General features: G+C 37.5%; 1 protein-coding gene across 1 annotated transcript in view; it reads right to left on the minus strand.

Annotated features, from left to right (window-relative positions):
• Window positions 1-27607, minus strand: part of CFAP47 (cilia and flagella associated protein 47) — a 493129-nt gene that overhangs the window by 112811 nt on the left and 352711 nt on the right. The window contains exons 51-55 of the mRNA XM_081563532.1: window positions 24008-24105; window positions 12279-12454; window positions 10627-10734; window positions 9389-9497; window positions 4399-4503 (exon numbers count right to left, since the gene is read on the minus strand). Of these exons, the coding sequence (XP_081419658.1) occupies window positions 4399-4503; window positions 9389-9497; window positions 10627-10734; window positions 12279-12454; window positions 24008-24105 (596 nt within the window). The remainder of the gene's footprint in view (window positions 1-4398; window positions 4504-9388; window positions 9498-10626; window positions 10735-12278; window positions 12455-24007; window positions 24106-27607) is intronic.

Raw genomic sequence — 27607 nt, forward strand, 5'->3', positions numbered from 1 at the left:
CACATTAAAGAAAAGGTGAGGCACAGACTGAAGTCTCATTAAAAAGAAGTGTGTACAACTTGTGTGTGTGTTTGTGTTCTCAGTTGGTCAGTCGTGTCCAACTCTTTGTGAGCCTGCCAGACTAGTCTGTTCATGGAATTTTCCAGGCAAGAATACTGGAGTGGGTTGCCCTTTCCTCCTCCAGGGGATCTTCTCGACTCAGGGATCGAACCTGCGTCTCCTGCATTGGCAGGCGCATTCTTTATGACTGCAATTGTCATATTACTTATTCCCATTATCTAGTACAGCCTACGTTCTCTTATCATATGAAATGAAAGAATGGCTCAAAAATTATGCAAAGGAGACTGAATGTGGCCACTGTTCTCATCCGCATTTCATAAACCTCTGTTTGAAAATATTACCCTTGTATTCATTTAGAATAAAAGTCCCTTAAGACTCTGATCTGCACTGAAGACTTTACTAATGTTACTGACGAGTGAAGAGTTCATTAAACAAAAACTAACAATGTCCTAGTTTATCACCTCTAAACCTACAGAGATGTTTTCAAGCTTAAGTTCCAATAAAAAGAGGGAAACTTACTTTACGATTTTTTCCAAGTAGGATGGGTGGTGACAGCAAATCCATAAGATGCTGTCTTAGTGAGGATTAAAAGCAAGTTTTATCTGCATATGTCTTCAAATGACTGCATTACTTTTATTTAGAGATTCTATGAGCATAGGCTCACTGTATTTTCACTTATGATGCCTGAGCTTGATCATACACGATTGACTGGAAACAAGTGTCAGGGTTCAATTACATTAACAACTGTTTTATATAAATTATTTCTTGGCTATTTTATAAAAGAAATCATGGATGACAGAAATTGGCTTACTTTAAATAACTGGAAACGAGCTAAACTACAAAAACAGAAGATCATGTTTTCATGTTTCACCAAGTGGTCTGGAATACTGGAGCTTTTAAGTTAAACCACATCCCACCATTCTTGGACATTAATAACCAACAGTCACCCTAGCATTGCTTAAATCATCAACCTAGGTTCACAGAGAGAAATTAAAAAGTACCCTAGCAAATGTATGCATTAAAAAGATGTAACATTTTTAGTTCATCTTTTATCTAAAACTTCATTGAAAGGAGACACAGTAAAACAAGGATTCAATTCCAATGTTTCTGAAAAATGAAACAAGTGTAGGTAAAAGTCAGTAGATCTGGCTCACACACAGAGCAGAGCTCAAGGGCATCTGAGCTTGCTAAGAATCAAGAGTCTTCCATAGACACAGGCTGCAAGGACCACACACTCATGCTGGGTAATAAAATCACTTTGATTTGATCTTTTTTTCCTTCATTTCCACTATTCTGACCTTTAGATGCAGGAAGTCACACAATGAAGTATAAATAAGTAATGGAAACTATTTGAAAATAAAAATGAAATGACTGAAAACCAAGAGAAAAATCTCAGAACATAATGTTTGATATCAAAGAGAAGGCCTGTTTATCACATTTGCTGCTTACTATTGTTCCTCTTATCTTGTCATGCAGTAACACAATCTCTTTGTAAGACTCTGGAAGCATATTTTGAGTTTATTATATTCATAGTTGTGATGCCCTAACCAAATTAATCTCAGGATTTAAAAGTCAGATTTTTTTTAAAATAATTCAGAATTCTTCACATGGATCCAAACTGGAAACAAATGAAATAAATAATAATCCATGGCCATTTCCTCAAGTTCAGTAAAGAACCATTTTCAGAAATAGTTACAAGCACTAACAGAATCGATTTTTGATTAATCAGCTATTTAGTTGTGTGTGTTAGTTCAGATATATTCATCAGTGAAATCAAGAGAGGAACAAAAATCTATGTGAGTTTTTCCGTAGTGGTTAATGTAATTGCAAACTCACAGACTTAGAAAAGTATCCCTAAAATTTTATTTTTAAAACATTTTATTTCTATGTCTACACATTCATCATATATACTGCATTTTCAGAAAGTTTGTTCAATCAATACTTTAGGATGAAACAGTTTTGCCTGAAAAAATTGTCAGTGAGTGTTAGTTGCTCAGTCGTGTCTGACTCTTTGCAACTCCACGGACTGTAGTCTGCCAGGCTCCTCGGTCCATGGAATTCTCCAGGCAAGAATACTGGAGTGGGTTGCCATTTCCTCATCCAGGGGATCTTCCCGATCCAAGGATTGAACCTGGGTCTCCTGTATTGCAGGCAGATTCTTTACCGTCTGAGCCAACAGGGAAGCCCCAAAATGTCAACTAGACAAATTAAGAGGAAGCCCTCAATGATTCAGAGATTAAAAAGGACAAAAAAAAGGCAAAAAAAATGAAAAGGCAGAAAAACTCACAAGGGTTAGGGTAATACATTGAAAAGGTTGATGTGGTCTGGACTCTAGGTGAAAGGATGACATTGATTTAAGTCTCAGTTCAGTTCAGTCACTCAGTCGTGTCAGACTCTTTGTGACCCCATGGACTGCAGCACGCCAGGCCTCCCTGTCCATCACCAAAAAGTTTGAGGTTACTAAAACTCATGTCCATTGAGTCAGTGATGTCATCCAACCATGTCATCCTCTGTCGTCCCCTTCTTCTTCCTTCAATCTCTCCCAGCATCAGTGTCTTTTCAAATGAGTCAGTTAGATTTAAGTCTAACCAGAGATAAAACTTTGGAGATTTGCTACATCTTGGAAGGAGAGGCTTAGAATAACTGAAAGCAAGGCCTAGCGTTAAAGTGATTGACACAAAGGTTTGAGTTGATTACTTACTTGTTTGAGTTTTTTTGTGTTTGATAAAGAATTGTGAGTTTGACCTCTAGGCTAGGATTTTCTAAAGCTATGAAGATGAAGAACTCATCATTGCCCTGCCGATGTGCCAGACTACCTTGAGTAGATACAAGTTCCACCAGAAATGTAAGCAACTAAGTTATCGCCAAGAATGAAGATGAAAGGGTTGACACTGCTATGAAGCAATGAGCTAAAAGATAAGCCGTGTTAAAATTATTTTTCTGAAAGAAAGTATCCTACTATACCTTCCATTCTGTACAAGAAGGATTACTGTTTATTTTCTTTAATATTTTTGACTCAACGGGACTTCCCTGGCAGTCCAGTGGTTAAGACTCCATGCTCCCAATGCAGAGGGCATGGGTTTCATTCCTGGTTGGGGAACCAAGATTCCATATGGTGCCCAGGAAAAAAAAATATATATATATACACACACACATATATAAATATACATATATATAAATTTATATATATATATATATATAAATTTTTTTGAGAGTCAAGCACATTCCATTGTATTGTTTCAGGTCATGTATTAGTCAGAAATCATATAAACAATTTAATAGCCTCAAAAACTTTTTCCTAAATTACACATTTTGGGGGGAAAAGAAGGCAGTTGGGCTTCCCTTGAGGCTCAGCTGGTAAAGAATCCACCTGCAATGCAGGAGACCTGGGTTTCCCTGGGTTGGGAAGATTCCCTGGAGAAGGGAAAGGCTACCCACTCCAGCATTCTGGCCTGAAGAATTCCATGGACTGTGTAGTCCATGGGGTCGCATAGAGTTGGACATGACTGAGCAACTTTTCCTTTCGCTTTCCTTTGAGTTACACACTAGCCTTTCACTGACATGGGGACCTCTGTATTATATCTGATTTCACTCCCTCCCAGATTATAGGATTTTCTAAGCTCCTTAGATACAAAGCAAACCTTTCCACTTACTTTACTCCCCCATCAACACTTGAAGAAGTAAAAAATAATAATAAACGTACAAATAATGTAAAATTTTTACTGGCAGTAACAGTTATGACTTGGCAGTGTGCCTGTAGCTATAAAAATAGTTATGAAGATGGGCTGAAGCAAGATGTCCTAGGTTCAACCACCTACTGATACATAAAATGAGGTTGACCATACTTTTACCATAAGGACTCTAGTGACAATGAATTGAAATAATTCTTAGAATGGTATGTAGCAAGTTTAGAAATGCTTAAAAAATAAACTACTATTTTTAAAAATTATTATTATTCAGATGAAAACAGAGTGGGAAAAAACATACCACTTGCAAGATTAGATCAATTTTATATTTAAGTTCATGAAAACTTGAGTAATAAAATCCAAGTCAGAAAATTAACATAAATGCTAGCAATTTGGCATTTACATTAAAGTACCTACATTTTAAATCTGGGTTTATATTCTCTTTCATTCAAGTGATCTCAGAATTTAAAGATGCCTTCTTAAATGCCTGTGCATACATAATGTATACTATATTTTCAAAAGTCCATTTAAATAATAATTTACAATAAAGTTGTTTTGCTTGCAAAGATGTCAAATGGATAAATTAGATTTACATATTTATTAACTTTAAAATTTAATTAACCTCTCTTGGTCTAAGAATACTCTATCATACCTGAGCACAGTGGAAGATGACAGAAGTCTGATGATTAGCTCTTCCAAGAGCAGAAGGACGAAAGTGAATAGGTATGTCTTTGGTTGAGTTAGGAGGTATGATCAGCTGTGTGAATTAAGAACAAGAAAGGGAAACAAAAATCAATACTTTTGCTTGAGTCGGCATCTTTGTGTGCTAGGTATATGCCAGATAGATGCTTTTGTGATTAACATGTTGCCTTGTACACATTAAAGGAGAAGGCAATGGCACCCCACTCCAGTACTCTTGCCTGGAAAATCCCATGGACAGAGGAGCCTGGTAGGCTACAGTCCATGGGGTCGCTAAGAGTCGGACACGACTGAGTGACCTCACTTTCACTTTGTACACATTAACCATTTTCAGCATGGTTGCTTGGCAAATATTGGTGAAACAGCCCAAGATACTAAACAGTATTTAGTAGTGCATACACCATGTTCTTCCCCAAGACAATGACTACATTGATCTGTAAAAGGAAATCAGGATTAAGCTTTTAAGCTGAGTTGGAATCCTCATTAATGGAAATGTGCATTTTATTTAAGAACCCATAGCTTATTGTTCATTTCAAGAACCATGTTGAACCACTGGGAATCTAACTTGTAGTCTTGGCGAGGTCAAAAGAGATGAACTCAGTCTAAATGCAGAGGTAAAATATGCTTCTTTAGTGCACAATGAAGTTTCTTCTTTGTCCTATCACATAGACCTTCAAGGTGTGACCTACTGGAATAACTTGAGTCTGAATTGTATTAGTATGAGTTACTGCTTCAGAGATTGTAAAAGAAGCTAAAAATTCTGTCATAATAGAATGAGGACTTGAAGATCTTAAGTAATCAAAAAACTACACTGTGAATAATGTAACATTTACTATCAACACTTATAGAATGACTGAATGAGTATGTTTGAAAAGTAAGTAAATTATTTTTTCACTAATATAGTTTGCCAGATAACTTTTGAAAAAGGAAACGTGCAGTTTATCAATGTCTTTCAATCCCCATAGGATATAGCATTTACCGTTCAATAAACTCTGAGAATAACCATGAACAAACATACAAACTTACATTTAGAACAGAGTTAATTTGTTGCTGTTGTTCAGTTGTTAAGTCCTGTCGGATTCTTTGTGACTCCATGAACTGCAGCATGCCAGATTTCCCTGTCCTTCACTTCTCCCAGAGTTTGCTCAAATTCATGCACACTGAGTTGGTGATGCTATCTAACCATCTCATTCTCTGCCCCCTCTTCTCCTTTTGCCCTCAATCTTTCCCAGCATCAGGGTCTTTTCCAATGAGTTGGCTCTTCACATCAAGTGGCCAAAGTATTGCAGCTTCAGAGTCAGCATCAGTCCTTCCAATGAATATTCAGGGTTGATTTCCTTTAAGATTGACTGGTTTGATCTCCTTACTGTCCAGTGGACTCTCAAGAGTCTTCTCCAGCACCGTAATTCACAAGCATAAATTCTTTGGCGCTCAGCCTTCTTTATGGAGAAGGCAACGGCAAACCACTCCAGTACTCTTGCTTGGAAAATCCCATGGACGGAGGAGCCTGGTAGTCGACAGGACTGGCAACTTCATTTTCACTTTTCACTTTCATGCATTGGAGAAGGAAATGGCAACCCACTCCAGTGTTCTTACCTAGAGAATCCCAGGGATGGGGGAGGCTGGTGGGCTGCCGTCTATGGGGTCGCACAGAGTCAGCCACGACTGAAGCGATGCAGCAGCAGCAGCAGCAGCCTTTTTTATGGGCCAACTCTCACATCTACACATGACTACTGGAAAAACCACAGCTTTGACTAGACAGACCTTTGTCAGCAAAGTGATGTCTTTGCTTTTTAATACACTATCAAGGGTTACCCTGGTAGCTCAGCTGGTAAAGAATCTGCCTGCAATGCAGGAAACCCTGGTTCGATTCCTAGGTGGGGAAGATCCACTGGAGAGGGGATAGGCTACTCATTCCAGTATTCTTGGGCTTTCCTGTGGCTCAGCTGGTAAAGAATCCACCTGCAACGTGGGAGACCTGGGTTCGATCCCTGGGTTGGGAAGATTCCCTGGAGAAGCGAACAGCTACCCACTCCAGTATTCTGGCCTGGAGAATTCCATGGGGTTGCAAAGAGTCGGACATGACTGAGTGACTTTCACTTTCACTTTTCTGATTTGTCATAGCTTTCCTTCCAAGGTGCAAGCATCTTTTAGTTTCATGGCTGCATGAATTAACAGAGCTAATCACTTCCTTATTATATATATGTGTGGTTTATCTACAGCAACTTTTTTTTGTTTAATTTCAGGCTGGGTCTTCCTCTGATATTTCAAATGTGTTGATGCTATCAGTTAATGCACACTTAAGGAATTTAATTTCAGAATTGACTTGAGCAAAAAAATTAGAAAAGTTGCATTTCACATGTTCTTTCAATTTAGCAAATGTGACAAGAGGATTTCTCTCCCTCCTCCCTATATATACATTAAAGAAATCATCAATTTCATTGTTAAAGTATATAATACTACATTAATTGAGATTTTAAACTCTAGTTCTACCACTTACTAATCATGTAGTTTAAATACTTTGACCTCCCTGGCCTCAAATTCCATTTCTATAAGTATATGTCAGAGGCAAGTGGTGAAAATTGAGGTTGTGTATACAACAAACCAATAACTCAATTCCTTTATTTCCACAGGAAATTTATTGAAAAATTCATCTCCCCTGGTTTCAAGGAAAAGATAAACACTGTTGGATGGAATTTAACTGTAGCAAACCTACTTGTTGAGTGCAATCAGATACATATATACATAATATGCTAAATATAGCAGCTTTCTGAAACTTAAAAACATTTCATTACAAGCAAAACCATTTTATTACAAGTGTCATTAGGAGAACCAATTCCAATCTTTGAGTTTACACTAGATTCTAGTTCAAGAGGGAAAGATATTCTTCCAACAGTTAGGTAAAATGAAATTTGGACCAGATACTAGATGATGGAGAGTAAAATGCTCTTAAGAAATATAATCTGAAGTATTTACTGTTAAAATAGTATCTACAATTTACTTTTAAACTGAATAGCAAGAAATGTAAGAGAGAAAAGAGAGGAAAAAAAATTAAACAAATTGTTAATATAAGAACCAAGATAGAAGGTGTAAGTCTGTGCACTGTATTATTCTACTTCTGCATCTTTTTCATATTTTTCATAATATATAGATGGAAGAAGGTAAGTTTTTAATATAATTATTCCACTTGATAATCTATGTTTACTTATTGAAGCATTTATGGATAATCATCAATATTTAAAAATCTTCACCGATATAAACATGAATATTATACAACAAAAACAGGAATAAAATCATATATACATATCTATATATGTATATAAAGCTATATATACATTAAAAACTATATAGATATATAATATACTTTCCATTTATTATCATTACCATTAATGTGGTAATTGATTGATAACATATTGATTGATTGATTGATTCTATAACATATAATACTTTAATCATCTATAGATTAATTTTTGAGTTATTTCCAAATATTAAAATTAATTGCATATTTAGTGCTCAATAATATTTGATAAGTGTATGAAAGAATGAATGGACTAAAAAGCCATAGCTAGGACATGTTAAAGTTGAGACCATCTTTTTCATTATGCAATGTAAGGGGGTATCTGTAATATAACACATTTGTTTTCCCTTGAAACACAGTTTACACTCTCTGTAAAAGTAGTTATATAAAGGATATGAATACAACACTGTCTAATGAGTATTTTCAGTTCTATGTAAACTATAGCCTGACCATCATATTCTGTTTAATTTATGGACAATATGGTGTTAAGCAATACAAACACACACATACATTTTAAAATAATTTCCCTAAGATTACACCATATAGACCAATTTCAGCAATGTAATACTTAGCAATATCTGATTTGATACACCATGGCAATTAAGAACTAATTTCATATCATGATATTAGCTGGCAACCAATGAGTGACAAGAGACAAGTATTAGAGTATAAACAAAGAAATCACAATTGCAGATTTGTTAAATAATAGTCAAACAGCAAACAATAAAACCTTTATCTAAATACCATATCTACTTAATAGGGCTTCCAAATTTACTGTATGGTCCCCTGAAGAAAGTAATCTATTGCAATTATCATTTTGAAATTTACTTGAAAGCATGGTTTTGTCTTTCACTATATATATTTGGTATGGTATGCTTTGGAAATACAGACAGGGATGCTGATTCTTCAGCTCTTGCTTTGTTACTTGGGGGAAGATAGAGGGATGGAGACCCAGTGAATGGCTCCAGTCTCTATCAGGAATCAAGGAATGAGAAAATGAGGCAGAGAAAGGAGAGGGAAGCAGAGCTGTCAGCACTGTCTGTGGGGAGGGGGCGGTGGGTAGGAACTAAGGAAAAGCTAAAAAGAACTGCCCCTCTAGGATTTATATAGACTAACCATATTAGGCAAAATCATATCAGTAAAATGCACAATTTTGGTGGGGACACTAATAGCTGGGGAGACTGTGCATCAGTGCCATGAGTGGAGGCAGGATGTGTATGGGAAATCTCTGTACCTTCTGTTTAATTTTGCTGTGTACCTAACCTGCTCTTAAAAAGTAAGTTTATTTAAAAAAAGAAAGAAAAAAGAGAAAAAAAAGAGCACTCTAATTAAAATCAGGGGAAAAGAAATAGGTAACTATCACAAAATCTGGTTACCAAAATGGTCAGAAATAAAGCAAACCCAATTTATTTAGAGATCAGTGAAAATGAGCATGAATCTAGCCTATACATTATAATTTCAAAAATTTATATGAACATGATACTGATTTTCTTGATAAATTAAAATTGGTGATATATATATATATATGTTATATTAAAAAAAATAGCATCTGCAATTCAATTGCTAATGCCCCAAGGTGTGCCAAAATCAGAAGTGCAAAATGTTCTAGTAGTGGTAGGTTACTTAGCTTTCTGAATATACTTACTGGTAATCTCTTAATCTCCAGGACAAAATTTTCAGTATTACTGTTTGTTGCATACAATTCTAAGGTTTCATATGTAGGATTATCTAAAGAAATCATCTGAGTGGCAACCCTGGAAGGAAAAACAAAGCTAGTGAACTTGTTCATAAACTTGTCCAATGATAATTTCACACACTCGATGACTATTATGGGTTGAAGTGCATCCCTCAAAAAGATCAAGTTCTAACACCCAAACTCTGAGATGTGATTTATGCTCCAAAGCTCTCCAATGAATCAGACAGTGTCTGGGATTTCACCTGTAATCACTGTCTTGCTTAGCTTCTTCCCTTCGCTTATTCTGTTTCCCCTATTCTTTTACTAATTTTTCTTACTGGGAACACACCTCCTTAATAAGTCACTTGCAGTGATGTTTTGGTTCAACGTATGCCACTGAGAGAACTGAACGCTCTTTTGGTGCGCTTACGGAGAGACATTAACCAGAAGGTACTGATTTGCCCACAGGTACACACACTCTTTAAAAGCAGGAATTGTGACTTGATCACCCTTATGTATCAGCACTACACTTGACATCAGACATGTAATAGGAACTCAGTCCCCTAAATATAAATGGTCACATTTCAAGGGCGTATGGTATTAACCCAATGATCGAGTATTCTCAGTTGCCCATTGTTTACCCTCTTGCTTTGCCTTGAGCAAACTCTAGTCAGCCTTCTATCTTTTCCATAGTCTACTGAACTTCGCTTGTCCCCAAGCCTGAGCAAGCACCAAAAAAAGTGGAGTGTGTCTCCCTTCTGAGCTTCTCCTGGGAATTAACTGACCACAGAGAAACCCTCTTTCCTATCAGTCTCTGCTGGTCATTTCCCCTTCCTTGTCTAGCTTTCCCTCCCAAGATTCTGGTTATCTTTGCTTGCTCCTCCTTTAGCCTGTAAAACAAAAAGCTTGTTCTGTTTGATACTGAGTAGCTTGTAGATTTCTGAGAGGGAAGTATTCCCCGAATTGCAATAGTCCCCTGCCAACTATTTTAACAGTTCCTTTTCTTCCCTTGCAATAATCACTTTAAACAAAAGCGGCTCCTTCCTAAGTCCTGACATGTTTTTCTTTTCACACAAGTTTCCCACAGGATAGTTTAAGTAGCAAACTTCCCTAGAGGAGAAAAACAATTACTAAAACAAAATATATATATTTTTTCCTATTTAAAAAGAGTAACTTCAGTATAACAATATCCATTAAAAAGAACTTACTTTCCAAGGTCACAACATATTTCTTTCATTATGGTTGGTTCTGGAAGGTCGGTAGTTATTTTCAGTAAATACCAAAACTCTAGACCCAAATCAGGCTGAAAAATAATGCTGGTGTAGAGAAAAATAAAAAAATCTTGTCAGCAGATCTAGTCTGTATGCAAAATAAATTTGGCAGAGAAAATAAATCCCAAATAGGTGGTTCCAAATATAACATTTGACAATCATTCTGTGACACATTCTACTCTTGTTGGAGATGTATTTATCTTTTCTCATTTTTGGTGAGAAAATCACTTCTTATTCAAGAAAAAGTATTATCATGAATATCTGTCTAATAAATGCCTGTTGAATCAGTGAAAAATGCTTAAACATAGGTGATTCGATTATCTTACAGTAGCTAGAACAAGTAGAGTCCTGTGTTTGAACTGTGATTAAATCAGATGTAGCTGATTTTCACATGAAGACTATCAAGTGACATGCAGCTCTGGAGAGCTGCCTTTATCATCAGCATGTGCTCTCCTTTGGGGAGACAAAGAGCATGTGACAGTCTAAAAATAAAACTGGGCTGGTATTCCAGCTCTATCATCTTTTATCTGTACAGCCTTGAACAAGTCACCTAACTTGCTGAACTTCAATTTCACCATTTATAAAATGGGAACACACATTCCTACCTCTTATGGTTACTCTGAGAATTTTAGGTGTGTATGTATGTAAAATATATGCTCTAGTGATGATAACAGAGACAGTAGGCAGTAAGTATCAGACCAAAGTATGCCTTTTAACTGTTTAGCTGACCAACTCCAAGATTCAGTCTGTGCTCACAAAGCCTCTACAGTCACACTGGGGAGAGGAGACGGGCCCACATTTCTAATGATAATCTAGCAAAATAGTGTCTTCTATATACATTATGACCTTAATTAATTTACATGCTTTACATTATAAAAATGCTCATCCTTTACAATTTTGCAAATATATTTATTTCTTCATCATTCATTAAAATAAGAATGATTCTAACTCTGAAAGAATATATAAACTAGCAAAGCGCTAGTAATAGAATGCATTTTACACACCAATAATAAGTTAAGTACAATCTTTAAAACTGTAACAATTGGATGTTACTGTTGAAACAAAGAAATTTTACCATAAGCTGAGTTAATCGTGAGTATAGAGGCTATGTGTTTCTGTGTGTGTGAAAACAGTGCAAAGAAAGTCTCTCATAATTATGCCATAAGAACACTTGCCATTGCACTCTTAATATGTGTGTGTATGTTTGTGATTTGCATTTGATTGAGAATATAGGATATAAATGAGTTTTTATCAAGAATACTGAAAGTTTAACCCCTAGTCCTTATGGAATCATGTTCATTTGGTTCAATTTTTATACCCAGAAAAATATAGTTAACAAAAAGTGAGGTGAAAGAGAGTATATAGGGGGCAATTTAGGCATTATTAAACTTGATAATCCAATAACTAATATCTTTGCACAAAGAAAACAATGGTCACTCTAAATTAGTATATTTTAGCAATGAATGATATTAAATAAAACTAAAACGATGAGCAAGTGTAATCTGAATGATTATACTATGCAAAGAAATAATTTGAAAGGTTAATTGCAAGGGATAAACAATAAGTATAATGCAACATTCAAACCATACCTTTCTTCTATAAAGCCTGCACGTGCTGGAGAATATCGTGCGACATAGTTGATAGAATCTAGTGGAAATAGATCAAGTTCATCGAGTCCACTAAAGGCAGCACTTGAGAACAGCACATCAAAGTGAATAATTTTCTCTTTTGGATTAATGAGAGGTACTTCAATACAAACACTCTCCTAGAATTACAAAAGAAATATGTAATTAGCTCTAAGCTTCAGCATAGAGTCTTTGTCCTATGGAAAACCAAAAAATTTTTATGCATTAGGCCACTGTTTTATTTTTTTCTCCTTAATCCACTAATGATCTTCAGTACAATTATTATTATGACGTCTGTATGTCAATATTTCCTCTAGCTGTGGTACCAGGCTTTAGCATGCATAAGAATCATCTGTAGAAGTTGCCGAAATATAGATTACTGGCCCCCTTCCTCAAAGATCCTGATTCAGTAGATCTGGGATGGGGCTAAAAAAGTCAAATTATGCTGATGACATGACTACCTTCCTATTTAGATCCCTTCCTTCTGTCTAGTTTTTCTGGTTCTGGCTCCCAAGCTACATTCACTAAGCCCTGGAAGGCACACTTTACATTCCAAGACATTTCCTGATTCTCATTCTGATCCATTTTGGCTAATGATATATCTTTGTCTAAAAATTTTATTTAAGCATAGTTGATTTACAATGCTGTGTTAATTTTTGCTATATGGCAAAGTGAGTCAGTTATGCATATATTCTTTTTCATATTCTTTTCCATAGAGTTTAACACAAGATATTGAATATAGTTCCCTGTGGTATACAGTAGGACTTCATTGTTTATCCACCCTATATATAATAGTTTGTACCTGCTAACCCCAGTTGCCAAGTCTCCCCTCCCCACCACTTGGCAACCACGAGTCTGCTCTCTATATAATGACTTTTATCTTATCCCATTACAGCTGTGATCTCCACTACAGTAAAAGCCATTAATTGAAGCAAATGTGTCAAAGGTGATTAAACAGGCAGGGCATATCTCAATGTTAACAAAAAGTCAATTGTCTATAATGCTTTAACCTAATTAAATGGAGAATGTTGGACATTTTAGCCATAATTTAAAGCTCAATAATGGGTGTTCTTTGGGACATGGAGCTATTTTGAAATTTATCAAATCATATTATAGGACCTGGTGGGGACAGGTGGTGATGGGGAGAGTTATTCACACAACGTGTCTTCAAGATAGACATTACAGCTTTGTCCATGGGACAGCATTTGCTTGATTACCTCTGTATAAATAAATGAGTGGATAAATATTATATTTTAGGGGAATGGAAACAGCATTTAGTGTGGTGAACATAATCTGTCAAGGAAAGATGGAAATCAAGGATACACACAAGTTTATAATTACTAGATGAGAGTAGATATCATTTACTACAAATCAGACTTTATCATAAATGCAATGGAAAACGGTCATCTACAATAGTTTCCGGAGATATTAGAATCATGGATTCCTAAAATAAATGGCCATTAAACTCCTACAGTAAAATATCCATGCTCATAATTATAAACAACGAAGAAATAAAGTATAACATGCAAAAAACTCAACAATGGCATTATGTCACAAATTTTACTATTTCCTAGGCAACCTGACACAATTGTAAGACTGTTACAAAACACAGCCTCCTATAAAGTTCTGAGGGTCAAGCAAATCAACAACTAACCCAAAGTAATATGCTATGATAACAAATCCCAACCACCATATAATAGCCTAGACACTTTGCCAAGGTTTAGACAGAAAATTGAAATAAGGCATTTTGGACTAGATATTTATCCTGGTCTATTACTCATATATTTTTCAGAGAAAGTGTCACTTTAAGACAATGATACAGCTTCTTCAAAGAAGTAAAAATGATAAGATCTAACTCCATTTTATATTACTATTGGTTCATATACAGTATTCTTGCCTGGAGAATTCCATGGACAGAGGAGCCTGGTGGGCTGCTGTCCATGGGGTCGCACAGAGTCGGACACAACTGAAGCGACTTCGCATGCATGCATGCACTGGAGAAGGAAATGGCAACCCACTCCAGTGTTCTTGCCTGGAGAACCCCAGGGACGGAGAAGCCTGGTGGGCTACCGTCTATGGGGTCGCACAGAGTCGGACACGAGTGAAGTGACTTAGCAGCAGCAGCAGCATACACATATGCCACTGGGAAAAAAATGTTTCACAAAACAGTCCCTACTCTTACCACTTGTGACTTCTATAATATATTCTTTCCGATCCTACTTTATCCTATTCTATCCTAGTCATCTCTTTTTTAAAAAAAAAAAAATGCTGATTTTAACCGAGTCACATTTCGAGACCTATACATTGAAAAACTCCAGTCTAAAGAGGAAAAAATAGTACTGGGATGTGTGATTGCTTTATGTCTTATCACATGTAAACTATGAACACAAAATAAAGCAAAACCACTTTAAATCTACTGTTGTCTCTCTGAATTGCAAGCCGTATAACAGAAACTTTGTGTTAGAAATCTGTTATGACATTCTACACAGTTGGCCAAACTTCTTAGGAAATGTGAAATGAAAGTCGCTTAGTTGTGTCCATAGGTCTTTGCGACGCTATGGACTATCAATCCATGGAAGTCTCCAGGCCAGAATAATGGAGTGGGTAGCCTTTCCCTTCTCCAGGGGATCTTCCCAACTCAGGGATCAAACCTGGGTCTCCAGCATCGTAGGCAGATTCTTTACCAGCTGCGCTACAAGGGAAGCCCAAGAATACTGGCGTGGGTAGCCTATCCCTTCTCCAGGGGATATTCCTGACCCAGGAATTGAACTGGGGTCTCCTGCATTGCAGGCAGATTCTTTACCAACTGAGCTATGGATGGCAGTTAAGTGGCACCTCTGTCACAGTTCCTCCTTGACACATTCATGGCAAGTATCACCACTTGACCATTTCACTCTTATCCAGTAGGTCTGGATACCCCTCAAAATCCTTCACAGAGGAGCCTTGCAGAAAGCAATCACCAATTTCTTAGAGCCACCAGCACTGGGTAGCACTGCAATCTCTGGAGAAGCCCACAACCAAACTCTCTGTTGTCTTGAAAACAGCAAGAAACTCAATAGAAAAAGATAGCTCATTATAGTAAAAAAAAAAAAATAAAAAGAAGAAGACAGAAGTTTCCAATTAATTGTTCTGTACTCTAAGTATTGTAAAATATGTAAAATTTAACAATATTATAAAAAATTTCCTAATTCTCATTATGGTTTGAATATTTTTTCTTCAAAGTTTAAACAAATAAGGAGCCCCAAATGATACATCTCATACATGGTATAATATAAATAATTTCTATTAAATATCCATCTGCCAAAATACTGTCAAAATTAATCTGGAAGGTAAAAGAGGAGAGTGAAAAGGCTGGTTTAAAATTTAACATTCAAAAAACTAAGACCATGGCAGGTGGTCCCATCACTTCATGGCAAATAGATGAGGAAAAAGTGGAAACAGTGGCAGATTTTATTTTCTTGGGCTTCAAAATTACTGTGGATGGTGTCTGCAGTCATGAGATTCAAAGATGCTTGCTCCTTAGAAGAAAAGCTATGACAAACCTAGACAGCATACCTAGACAGCATTCAAAAGCAGAGACATCACTTTGCTGACAAAAGTCCATCTAGTCAAAGCTATGGTTTTTCCAGTGGTCATGTATGGATGTGAGAGCTGGACCATAAAGAAGGTTGAGCACTAAAACCATGAAGCTTTCAAACTGTGGTGCTGGAGAAGACTCTTGAGAGTCCCTTGAACAACAAGATCAAACCAGTCAATCCTAAAGGAAAACAAAACTGAATATTCATTGAAAAGACTGTTGCTGAAGATGAAGCTCTAATACTTTGGCCACCTGGTGTGAAGAGTCAACTCATTGGAAAAGACTCTGATGCTGGGAAAGGTTGAGGGTAGGAGGAGAAAGGGGTGACAGGAGATGAGATGGTTGGATGGAATCACTGCCTCAGTGGGCATGGGTTTTTGCAGGCTCTGGGAAATCGTGAAGGTCAGGGAAGCCTGCCGTGCTGCAGTCGGGTCGCAAAGAGTCAGACCCAACTTAGTGACTGAACAACAACAAATTTCCCTGCAACATTTCTTAAGATGCTTCTAATCACAAATCATCCCTTTACCATTTCTGTCCATGCTCCAGCCTCATAAGCCTCTTTCCTGTTCCTGGAGTGCCTGAGCTCCTCCCTGGTAGGTCCCTTTCCACCAAGCTCATTCTGTCCCAAGGACTTGTACATTTGTTAATCTCTCTACCTGGTTGCACTGCTTCAGTCTTCGTGCCATCCTCAATGACACCATGGGCTATTTTTGTTTGGAGAATTATCACTGTCTAAATACATCATGTCCATTTATTGTCATGGTAATGGGTTCACCTGATGAACTAAACTTCCATTCAGTTCAGTTCAGTCGCTCAGTCGTGCCTGACTCTTTGCGACCCCATGAACCGCAGCACGCCAGGCCTCCCTGTCCATCACTAACTCCCGGAGTCCACCCAAACTCATGTCCATCGAGTCGGTGATGCCATCCAGCCATTTCATCCTCTGTCATCCCCTTCTTCTCCTGCCCCCAATCCTTCCCAGCATTAGGGTCTTTTCCAATGAGTCAACTCTTCGCATGAGATGGCCAAAGTATTGGAGTTTCAGCTTCAACATCAATCCTTCCAAAGAACACCCAGGACTGATTTCCTTTAGGATGGACTGGTAGGATCTCCTTGCAGTCCAAGGGACTCTCAAGAGTCTTCTCCAACACCACAGTTCAAAAGCATCAATTCTTCGGCGCTCAGCTTTCTTCACAGTCCAACTCTCACATCTATACATGACCACTGGAAAAAACATAGCCTTGACTAGACGGACCTTTGTTGGCAAAGCCATGTCTCTGTTTTTTAATATGCTATCTAGGTTGGTCATAACATTCCTTCCAAGGAGTAAGCGTCTTTTAATTTCATGGCTGCAATCACCATCTGCAGTGATTTTGGAGCCCCCTCAAAAAAAGTCTGACACTGTTTCCACTGTTTCCCCATCCATTTCTCATGAAGTGATGGGACCAGATGCCATGAAATTAGTTTTCTGAAGGCTGAGCTTTAAGCCAGACTTTTCACTCTCCTCTCTCACTTTCATCAAGAGGCTTTTTAGTTCCTCTTCACTTCTGCTATAAGGGTGGTGTCATCTGCATATCTGAGGTTATTGATATTTCTCAATATGCTACTGGAGATCAGTGGAGAAATAACTCCAGAAAGAATGAACGAATGGAGCTAAAGCAAAAACAATACCCAATTGTGGATGTGACTGGTGATAGAAGCAAGGTCCGATGCTGTAAAGAGCAATATTGCATAGCAACCTGGAATGTTAAATCCATGAATCAAGGCAAATTGGAAGTGGTCAAACAGGAGATGGCAAGAGTGAACGTCGACATTCTAGGAATCAGCGAACTAAAATGGACTGGAATGGGTGAATTAACTCAGATGACCATTATATCTACTACTGGAGCAGGAATCTCTTAGAAGAAATGGAGTAGCCATCATGGTCAACAAAAGAGTCTGAAATGCTGTACTTGGATGCAATCTCAAAAATGACAGAATGAGCTCTGTTCATTTCCAAGGCAAACCATTCAATATCACGGTAATCCAAGCCTATGCCCCAACCAGTAACACTGAAGAAGCTGAAGTTGAACGGTTCTATGAAGACCTACAAGACGTTTTAGAACTAACACCCAAAAAAGATGTCCTTTTCATTATAGGGGACTGGAATGCAAAAGTAGGAAGTCAAGAAACACCTGGAGTAACAGGCAAATTTGGCCTTGCAGTACAGAATGAAGCAGGGCAAAGGCTAATAGAATTTTGCCAAGAGAACGCACTGGCTGTAGCAAACACCCTCTTCCAACAACACAAGAGAAGACTCTACACATGGACATCACCAGATGGTCAGCATCGAAATCAGATTGATTATATTCTTTGCAGTCAAAGATGGAGAAGCTCTATACAGTCAGCAACTACAAGATCGAAAGCTGACTGTGGCTCAGATCATGAACTCCTTATTGCGAAATTCAGACTGAAATTGAAAAAAGTGGGGAAAACCACTAGACCATTCAGGTATGACCTAAATCAAATCCCTTATGATTATATAGTGGAAGTGACAAATAGATTTTAGGGACTAGTTCTGATAGACAGAGTGCCTGATGAACTATGGATGGAGGTTTGTGACATTGTACAGGAGACAGGGATCAAGATCATCCCCATGGAAAAGAAATGCAAAAAAGCAAAATCATTGTCTGAGGAGACCTAACAAATAGCTGTGAAAAGAAGAGAAGTGAAAAGCAAAGGAGAAAGGGAAAGATATTCCCATTTGAATTCAGAGTTCCAAAGAATAGCAAAGAGAGATAAGAAAGCCTTCTTCAGTGAACAATGCAAAGAAATAGAGGAAAACAACAGTATAGGAAAGACTAGAGTTCTCTTCAAGAAAATTAGCGATATCAAGGAAACATTTCATGCAAAGATGGGCGTGATAAAGGACAGAAATGGTACGGACCTGACAGAAGCAGAAGATATTAAGAAGAGGTGGCAAGACTACACAGAAAAACTGTACAAAAAAGATCTTCACGACCCAGATAATCACGATGGTGTGATCACTCACCTAGAGCCAGACATCCTGGAATGTGAAGTCACAAGGGCCTTAGAAAGCATCACTACGAACAAAGCTAGTGGAGGTGATGGAATTCCAATTGAGCTATTTCAAATCCTGAAAGATGATGCTGTGAAAGTGCTGCACTTAATATGCCAGCAAATTTGGAAAACTCAGCAGTGGCCACAGGACTGGAAAAGGTCAGTTTTCATTCCAATCCCAAAGAAAGGCAATGCCAAAGAATGCTCAAACTACCGCACAATTGCACTCATCTCACACGGTAGTAAAGTAATGCTCAAAATTCTCGAAGCCAGGCTTCAGCCATTCGTGAACCATGAACTTCCAGATGTTCAAGCTGGTTTTAGAAAAGGTAGAGGATTCAGAGATCAAATTGCCAACATCTGCTGGATCATCGAAAAAGCAAGAGAGTTCCAGAAAAATATCCATTTCTGCTTTATCGACTACGCCAAAGCCTTTGACTGTGTGGATCACAATAAACTGTGGGAAATTCTTAAAGAGATGGGAATACCAGACCACCTGACCTGCCCCTTGCGAAACCTGTATGCAGGTCAGGAAGCAACAGTTAGAATTGGACATGGAACAACAGACTGGTTCCAAATAGGAAAAGGAGTATGTCGATGCTGTATATTGTCTCCCTGCTTATTTAACTTGTATGCAGAGTACATCATGAGAAACGCTGGGCTGGAAGAACTAAACTTAGTGGAGTATAATCTGAAAACAGTTTCTCTCTCCCATTTCTGCTCTCCAAACCAGGCAGGAGTTGCCTTTTCCTATCCTTGTTGTTATCTTAGGATGGTCCCCAATGCTGGAGAATTTCACTGTTAGACATGTAAAGAAGCACAAAATCAATCAACACTTAACTCTCATGTCCAATGAATATTTTTCCTGATTTCTCTACCTGGCACCTCGTCCCTACTCCTCGGGCTTTCTGGTGATTTTTCAGACTGCTTGTGAAGAAAAAGGTACACATGATGTGTTCTTTTCAGTTGCCTGCTCTGCTTCCTCTCCTCCTGTAATCACTGTGCTAATATGACTCCATCAGGTCACAGCATATAGATGGGATGAGAGGTAAAAGAAGAAATTAACTGATGCTGGTTGCCCTTATCCAGTTGACTTTCTAGGTCCCTTTCTTTCACTCTTTCTAACATTACCACCATGTAGACTCTTCTGGCGTCTTCTCACTCTAGTAGAATATACCTTGAATCTTTTAAAACAGCCCAGGCCCAATCTCCTTCCACAAAGGAAAATCCATTTTGACCTACAAGGTCTTACCACGTATCAGTGGAAATGTAGTTGCTTTCACTCTAGCCATTTTCCCTTTATATATGGTCCAATCTGTGGACAGGAACTCACCAAAATCCAATGGGCATTAAACTGCCAGTTTCCACACCTTAAAGAAAACACTCCCACTCCCTTTGTGTTCTGGCCATGGCATACAAAGTCTAGAATGTGGGCTATAGGCTAAATATTTCTCATCTACTTAGACGTGGCAGAAGTACCATTTCTCCAGCAAAATTCTGTGCTGGAGAGTATAAAGTGCTGTGCTTCATAGTATAAAGATATCATTGGGAGTGGCTGTCCAACCAGAGGTTGCATTTCCTAGATCCTCTTGCACCTAGGCATAGCTGTATTTCTAGTTCACTCCAGTGGTATGTGAGTGGAAGTGATGCATGTGACTTCAATGCCACTAGCGGAAATTCCCTCCTCTCTTTTCTCTTTCTCCACCTATATACGGAAATCTTTGAGCCTCTAAAGGATGATCGACTTGCCATACAGGGGGAACCTGACTCTGACTCTTGGGATCTCAACATGGAGGATGCCAGACCAGAAGCAAAGGCACCAGGCTGTTAAAGTTATTACAAACTTTGATTGTGTAAAACCACTGAACTTTATGAGTTTGTTATTATCAGCTAGAGATGCCCTCATATACATACATTTAGTGAGTATTTAATAAATGGCATAGCAAAATCTTTTACAGCATGGAAAAGTATCTATAGTTTTCAGGTTTGTATTTCACTTGAAAATCTAAGACGACAGAAAAACTTCACATAGAATATCCCATTTCAATGCCATTTTGTTTCCTATCTAACTCCACTAAAATGTTAGTGCCATGTAAACAGGGACTTTGTTTGTATTGTTCATCACTTTTCCTAGCATCATAGAAAAAGAGATCAGATTTGGATTTAACAGAGTCAGAAAGTAGTGGGAAGGGAAATTGGATGGAGGTGGTCATAAGGTTCAAACTTTCAGTTATAAGACAAATAAGCATTAGGGTTGTAATGTACTACCTGACAAAGATAATTAACACTACTGAATGTTATATATAAAAACCGTCAATGTTCATCGCAGCACTGTTTACAATAGCCAGGACATGGAAGCAACCTAGATGTCCATCAACAGACGAATGGATAAGGAAGCTGTGGTACATATACACAATGGAATATTACTCAGCCATTAAAAAAAATACATTTGAATTGGTTCTACTGAGATGGATGAAACTGGAGCCCATTATACAGAGTGAAGTAAGCCAGAAAGAAAAACAACAATACAGTATACTAATGCATATATATGGAATTTGAAAGATGGTAACGATAACCCTATATGCGAGACAGAATAAGAGACACAGATGCATGGAACAATTTTATGGACTCTGAGGGAGAAGGTGAGGGTGGGACGTTCTGGGAGAATGGCATTGAGACATGTGTATTGTCATATGTGAAACAGAGCACCATTCCATGTTCGATGCATGTGACAAGGGCTCAGGGCCGGGGCAATGGGATGATCCAGAAGGATGGGATGGGGAGGGAGGTAGGTGGGGGATCCGGGAAGGGGAACACATGTAAACCCATGGCTGATTCATGTCAATGTATGGCAAAAACTATTACAATATTGTAAAGTAAAAAAAAAAAAAAATCCTATGACTAACCATAATGGAAAAGAATATGAAAAAGAGTGTATTTTATATAAATATCTTTATATTTTACATATATATATATATAATTGAATCACTTTGCTGTGCAATAGAAATTAACACAACATTGTAAATCAACTATGCTTCAATAAATTTAAAAAAAGAAATAAAAAAAAAAAAATTGACAACTGCAACAGAGGGGGGATAAAAGAAAAAAAAATCCAAAAGAATCTACAAAACAAGTCAAAACAAGAATAATAAATGTTTTCCTTGAAAAAAAAAAAAATAAAAACCGTTAAAGAGAGTACATCCTAAAAGTTCTTAGCACAAGGGAAAAAAAAAGCTTTCTTTTTCTTTTATAGCTATATAAGATGATGGATGTTCACTAAATTTTCATGATGCATGTAAGTCAAACCAATATGTATTAATACTACACTTTAAATGTATCAGTGCTGTGTGTCAATTATATCTCAGTAAAACTGGAAGAAAAAAATATTCAAAGAGAAAGAAATCCTAAATACTTTATACAAAAGAGAATGGACTACTAACAACCAATTTTTGTTTATTGAAAATATAACTTGATATTTGGAACTTGCTATAAGAAGTAACCAAATTTATGTGCCTTAAGGCTGTAAATATTTCTTACAAAAACCCTATTTAAAGATATTCGGAGAAGGCAAAGGCAACACACTCCAGTACTCTTGCCTGGAGAATCCCATGGATGAAGGAGCCTGGTGGGCTACAGTCCATGGGGTCGCAAAGAGTTGGACCCGACTGAGTGACTTCACTTTCACTTTTCACTTTCATGTCCTGGAGAAGGAAATGGCAACCCACTCCACTACTCTTGCCTGGAGAATCCCAGGGATGGAGGAGCCTGGTGGGCTGCCGTCTACGGGGTCGCACAGAGTCGGATATGACTGACGTGACTTAGCAGCAGCAGCATTTAAATAAATTATAGCCATTCACTCATCTCTAGGGAAGGTGTTAAGATTGAGTTGAATATAACAAAAGATGAAATGCAGATGGAAAATCAGAGGCGGCTGAGTGTCTTGAAAGCTTCATTGCCACAACTGATGATCTAAGGATTAAGTAAAGTATTTCTCAAAAGTTCAGCAAAAACAGCAAATGCAGTCAAAAATGTTAGGAAACTCTATAGGCATGGACAGTCATTTTAGTATACTTTGAAAGTATTCAGAAAGCATGTTCTTCAAGAAGTTCACAAAGGTTTGTTTGATAGGATTACTTAAAAGAACTCATATGGTCTCTGTTGACTAAGTCTTCATGTTCAAAAGTTATATGACTAGCAAGTTTTTACCTTATGGGCTTTCCTGGTGGCTCAGGAGTAAAGAATCTGCCTGTAAATGCAGGAGATGTGGGTTCAACCCCTGGGTAGGAAGATCCCCTGGTGAAGGAAATGGCAACCCACTCCAGTATTCTTGCCTGGTAAATCCCGTGGACAGAGGAGTCTGGCAGGCTACAGTCCATGGGGTCACAACAGATTTGGACATGACTTAGCGACTAAACAACAACAACAAATCACTATTATTAGAAAGGAGAGAAAACTTAGTAACTTGGCCATATCATTGCTATTGATAGCCTATTTGGGTAGAGTTACTCGAAAATGACTCCCTTTCTTCACCAACTTCAGCTGAAAGTGAACATTTAATTAGGACACTACACCTACCTATAGGAGCAAAGAGAACACTCTAACACATCAAATACTTTTCCCCAAAGTTTTTACAAGTGATACTTGAGTGCATTTCAATAGTCTAGCTATCTGTTTTCTATGTCTCCATGGAGATTTACCCAGAAATCAGGTGAACATATAACTGATTTATAGACAAAGCATTTTAGGTGTTTTCTTATTTTCTATGTTGGAGCAAAAGTTGAAGATCCTAAATAATCATTTTATAAAGAAATTCATCTGCATATTTAAAATAACCATTATTTATCAAAAGCATAAATACTTGATTTAAATAAATCTTTTCTATAAGCATGTAAGTTGGATCTTAATGGATTTAAAATAAAATTGATATTATTTGAATAATTTATCCCAATATGCTCATTTAATATGACTATTTTTTAGGAATAGCAATTTAGGTGTACAACAAACCTCCAACTATTTACAAAAAGGAAGAATCTATCAGCAGTCAATGGGCTCTTACCAGAGCAACACATTTCACATTAATAATCTTTAAGGGTGGTCCAGGAGCACTATGGATCTCAAGATGATACCAGATTTGCAAACTGTTAATAGCATTATCTGAAAAAAAGAAAAAAACATGGCACATTTTAATATGTGCATTTTAGAACACCATATTTTACATACATTTTGAGAAACATAAATAGATACCATTTTCAAATTCTTTCTGACGGACTCACTCGTCAAGAGCTGAGGGGAAGGTGAAAAGTCGATTTCAACACAGTTTGTGAGCAGTAAGAGAAGCCCCAGGCTGCATGGCCATGAGAATGGGCTGTGAAAGCTTCCCGCCTCATGTGTGCACCTGTAAACTCACTAAGTTCTTCACAAAAATAAGAATGTTTTACTTTTAAGGATTAATATTTCAAAAGAAATACCTAACCCTTTGCCCCTAATTCCCAAAGCATTCACATAATATACATAGACATATCTAAATATGGTATTATAATATGCAAGGGTACATGTTTAGTACTATAAAAATCTAGCCTAAGGGAAAAAAATCAGGAAGAGTTCATGAAATGTCTGGTTTCTTGGGAGTGTTAAACAGGATCCTAGCACTTCAGCTCAAAGAAAGCTGAAATGGGGTATGGATGATTTTTTAAAAAGTAACAAGAGAGACGAGGAGGAAGAGAAGGGGGAAAAGAAAGGGGAGGGGAAGTGGAGGTGGGGAGGGGAAAAGGAAAAAGAAGAACTAGAAGAAGAAAGAAATAACAGGCCCAAGGTGGAGCCACTTGCCTCTGGGATAGTAAACTAAGACTTAATTGCAGTTTCAACCTCTCCCAGGAATGGACTTTTTACAATTTTCTGGTCAGCATTAGTGAGCCAGCCAGGCTCCTCTCTCTGTCCATGGGGATTCTCCAGGCAAGAATACTGGAGTGGGTTGCCATGCCCTCCTCCAGGGGATCTTCCCAACCCAGGGATCAAACCCAGGTCTCCTGCACTGCAGGCGGATTCTTTACCATCTGAGCCACCAGGGAAGCCCACTAATGAGGCAATCTTGCCTGAAAGAATCCTTTCTTTTCTTCTGCTAATAACTCCCCTGTCCATCCCTTCCCCCTCCACATTTCTATAAAACTAGAGAGCAGCTTTCTATTTGCTACATTGGGTGCCGTCTGATTAATTAATAAATGAATAAAACCAATCATACCCTCAAATTTACTCTGCTGAATTTTGTTTTTTAACAGGACTAACTGGTGAGAGAGTAATGGTTACATCTGGGTTCCCTATATATGTCAATACAGGTCTTTCTGCTGCCAGTGATGTCCAAAGTCACACCTCCAAATCCTGAAACCAAAACCCTGGTCCGCCACAAGAGCCCTGTGTAGCAGGGTTTGTACTGGCATCAAACCCAGGTTCTTTCTATTAGTTCCCAACTGTTCAGCTTCTCACTTTGATATTCTTTATGCTTCAATGCTGAGCTAGATTAGTTTAAGATAACCTCCAGTTTCAGTTAACTGTTTGCATATCATATCCGTATTGTCAAGTTTTAAATATTCCAAGAACTGCAATGTTTGATTAACTTAGGTAAATTACTAAGCCTCTTTGGGTCTCAATTTCCTCATCTATGAAATAAGGGGCCAAGATTTGTACAGTTCTCAGTCTCTTTCTTCTGAAAAACTGTTTCATTTTGCATTGCATTGCAATGCATTGCATTGTATTATATTGAATGTATTGACCTGTATTGCATGGCTCAAATAATTGGCTCAGTAAATCCAAAATCTGCAGGTTAGGCCAGCAGACTGTTAACTCAGGGAAGAGTTGGAGTTCAAGTCCAAAAGTAGAATTCCTTTTTTTACCCTGCACAAGTCAGTCTTTGTTCTATGAAGACCTTCAACTGGTTAGGTAAGACCACCCACATTATGGAGTGAAATCTTTTTTGAGAGTATAAAGATGTAAATACAATTCTCATCCAAAATCACCTTTATAGAAACATCCAGAACACCATTTAACCTAATATCTGGGCACCATGACCCAGCCAAGCTGACACATAAAATTAACTATCATGGGGACGAGAACACCTACTATTTGTAATTACTTTGACTATCATATAGGTAGTATTGTGGTGAAGCTAATTTAATCTCTACAGAGCTAAAAACATACAATGAATATGAATTTGTTAGTGACAGTGAGATTAGGGATAATTTATTAATGAACTGAACAACAAAAATAATAATTATTTTAATAATTATTATTTTTGTACAAAATTTCACATTTAATATATCAATAAAGACATATATAGGCATATATACACACTATATATAATTGATAAATCCATACATATGTGTGCTTTTGTATATACACATTTGATAGCATTCAGAGAATGCTGCTGCTGCTGCTGCTGCTAAGTCGCTTCAGTCGTGTCCGACTCTGTGCGACCCCATAGACGGCAGCCCACCAGGCTCCGCCGTCCCTGGGATTCTCCAGGCAAGAATACTGGAGTGGATTGCCATTTCCTTCTCCAGTGCATGAAAGGGAAAAGTGAAAGTGAAGTCACTCAGTCGTGTCCGACTCTTAGTGACCCCATGGACTGTAGCCTACCAGGCTCCTCCGTCCATGGGATTTTCCAGGCAAGAGTACTGGAGTGGGGTGCTATTGCCTTCTCCGATTCAGAGAATACTCACTATTAAATTTAAGTTTATTACTAGTCATTAGGGAAATGCAAATTCAAACCACAATGAGATATCACACTTGTTAGAATGACCATAATTAAAGAGACAGATAACAAAAATGCTTTTGTGGATGGGGAGAAAAGGGAACACTTTTGCACTGCTGGTGGGATTGTAAATTGGTATAGCCACTATGCAAAATAGTACAGAGGATCCTCATAAGATTAAAAACAGAACTGCCATATGATCCAGCAATATCACTTCTGGGAATATATACAAAGAAAATGAAAATATGAACTGAAAAAGATATCTGTACCTTCATGTTCATAGCAGTATTATTTACAACAGCCAACACATGGAAACAACGTATCATTGATGAATGAATGGATAAAGATGTTGTAATATGTATGTTCAGTGGAATCTTACTCAGCCATAAAGAACAAGGAAACCCTACCATTTGTGACAACATGGACAGATTATGAAGGCATTATGATAACTGAAATAAGTCAGGTAAAGAAGAAAAAATACTTATGATTTCAGTTATATGTGTAGTCTAAAATAAACAACCAAAAAAATAACAAAAAACTCAAACTCATAGAAAAAGAAATCAGACTTGTGGTTACCAGAGACAGAAGACGGGAGTAGGGAGAAATGAAGGATGGTGGTCAAAAGACATAAACTTGCAGTTACAAAATAACTAAGTACTAGGGAGGTAATGTATAGCATGATGACTACAGTTAACACTGCTGTATGAGATACAGAAAAGTTAAGAGAGTAAATTCTACGAGTTTTCTTCAAAAGGAGAAAATTGTTTTTTCTTTTATCTTTCTTTTCTTTTTATTGTATCTATATGAGAAGATGGATGTTAGCTGAACATACTGTGGTAATCATTTCACAATATGTGTAAATCAAACCATCAAGCTGCATGGCCTTAAACTTATACAGTGATGTATGATAAT

This window comes from Giraffa tippelskirchi, chromosome X (genome assembly GCF_054371585.1).
Source record: "Giraffa tippelskirchi isolate mGirTip1 chromosome X, T2T-mGirTip1v1.2.pri, whole genome shotgun sequence".
Lineage (NCBI taxonomy): Eukaryota > Metazoa > Chordata > Mammalia > Artiodactyla > Giraffidae > Giraffa > Giraffa tippelskirchi.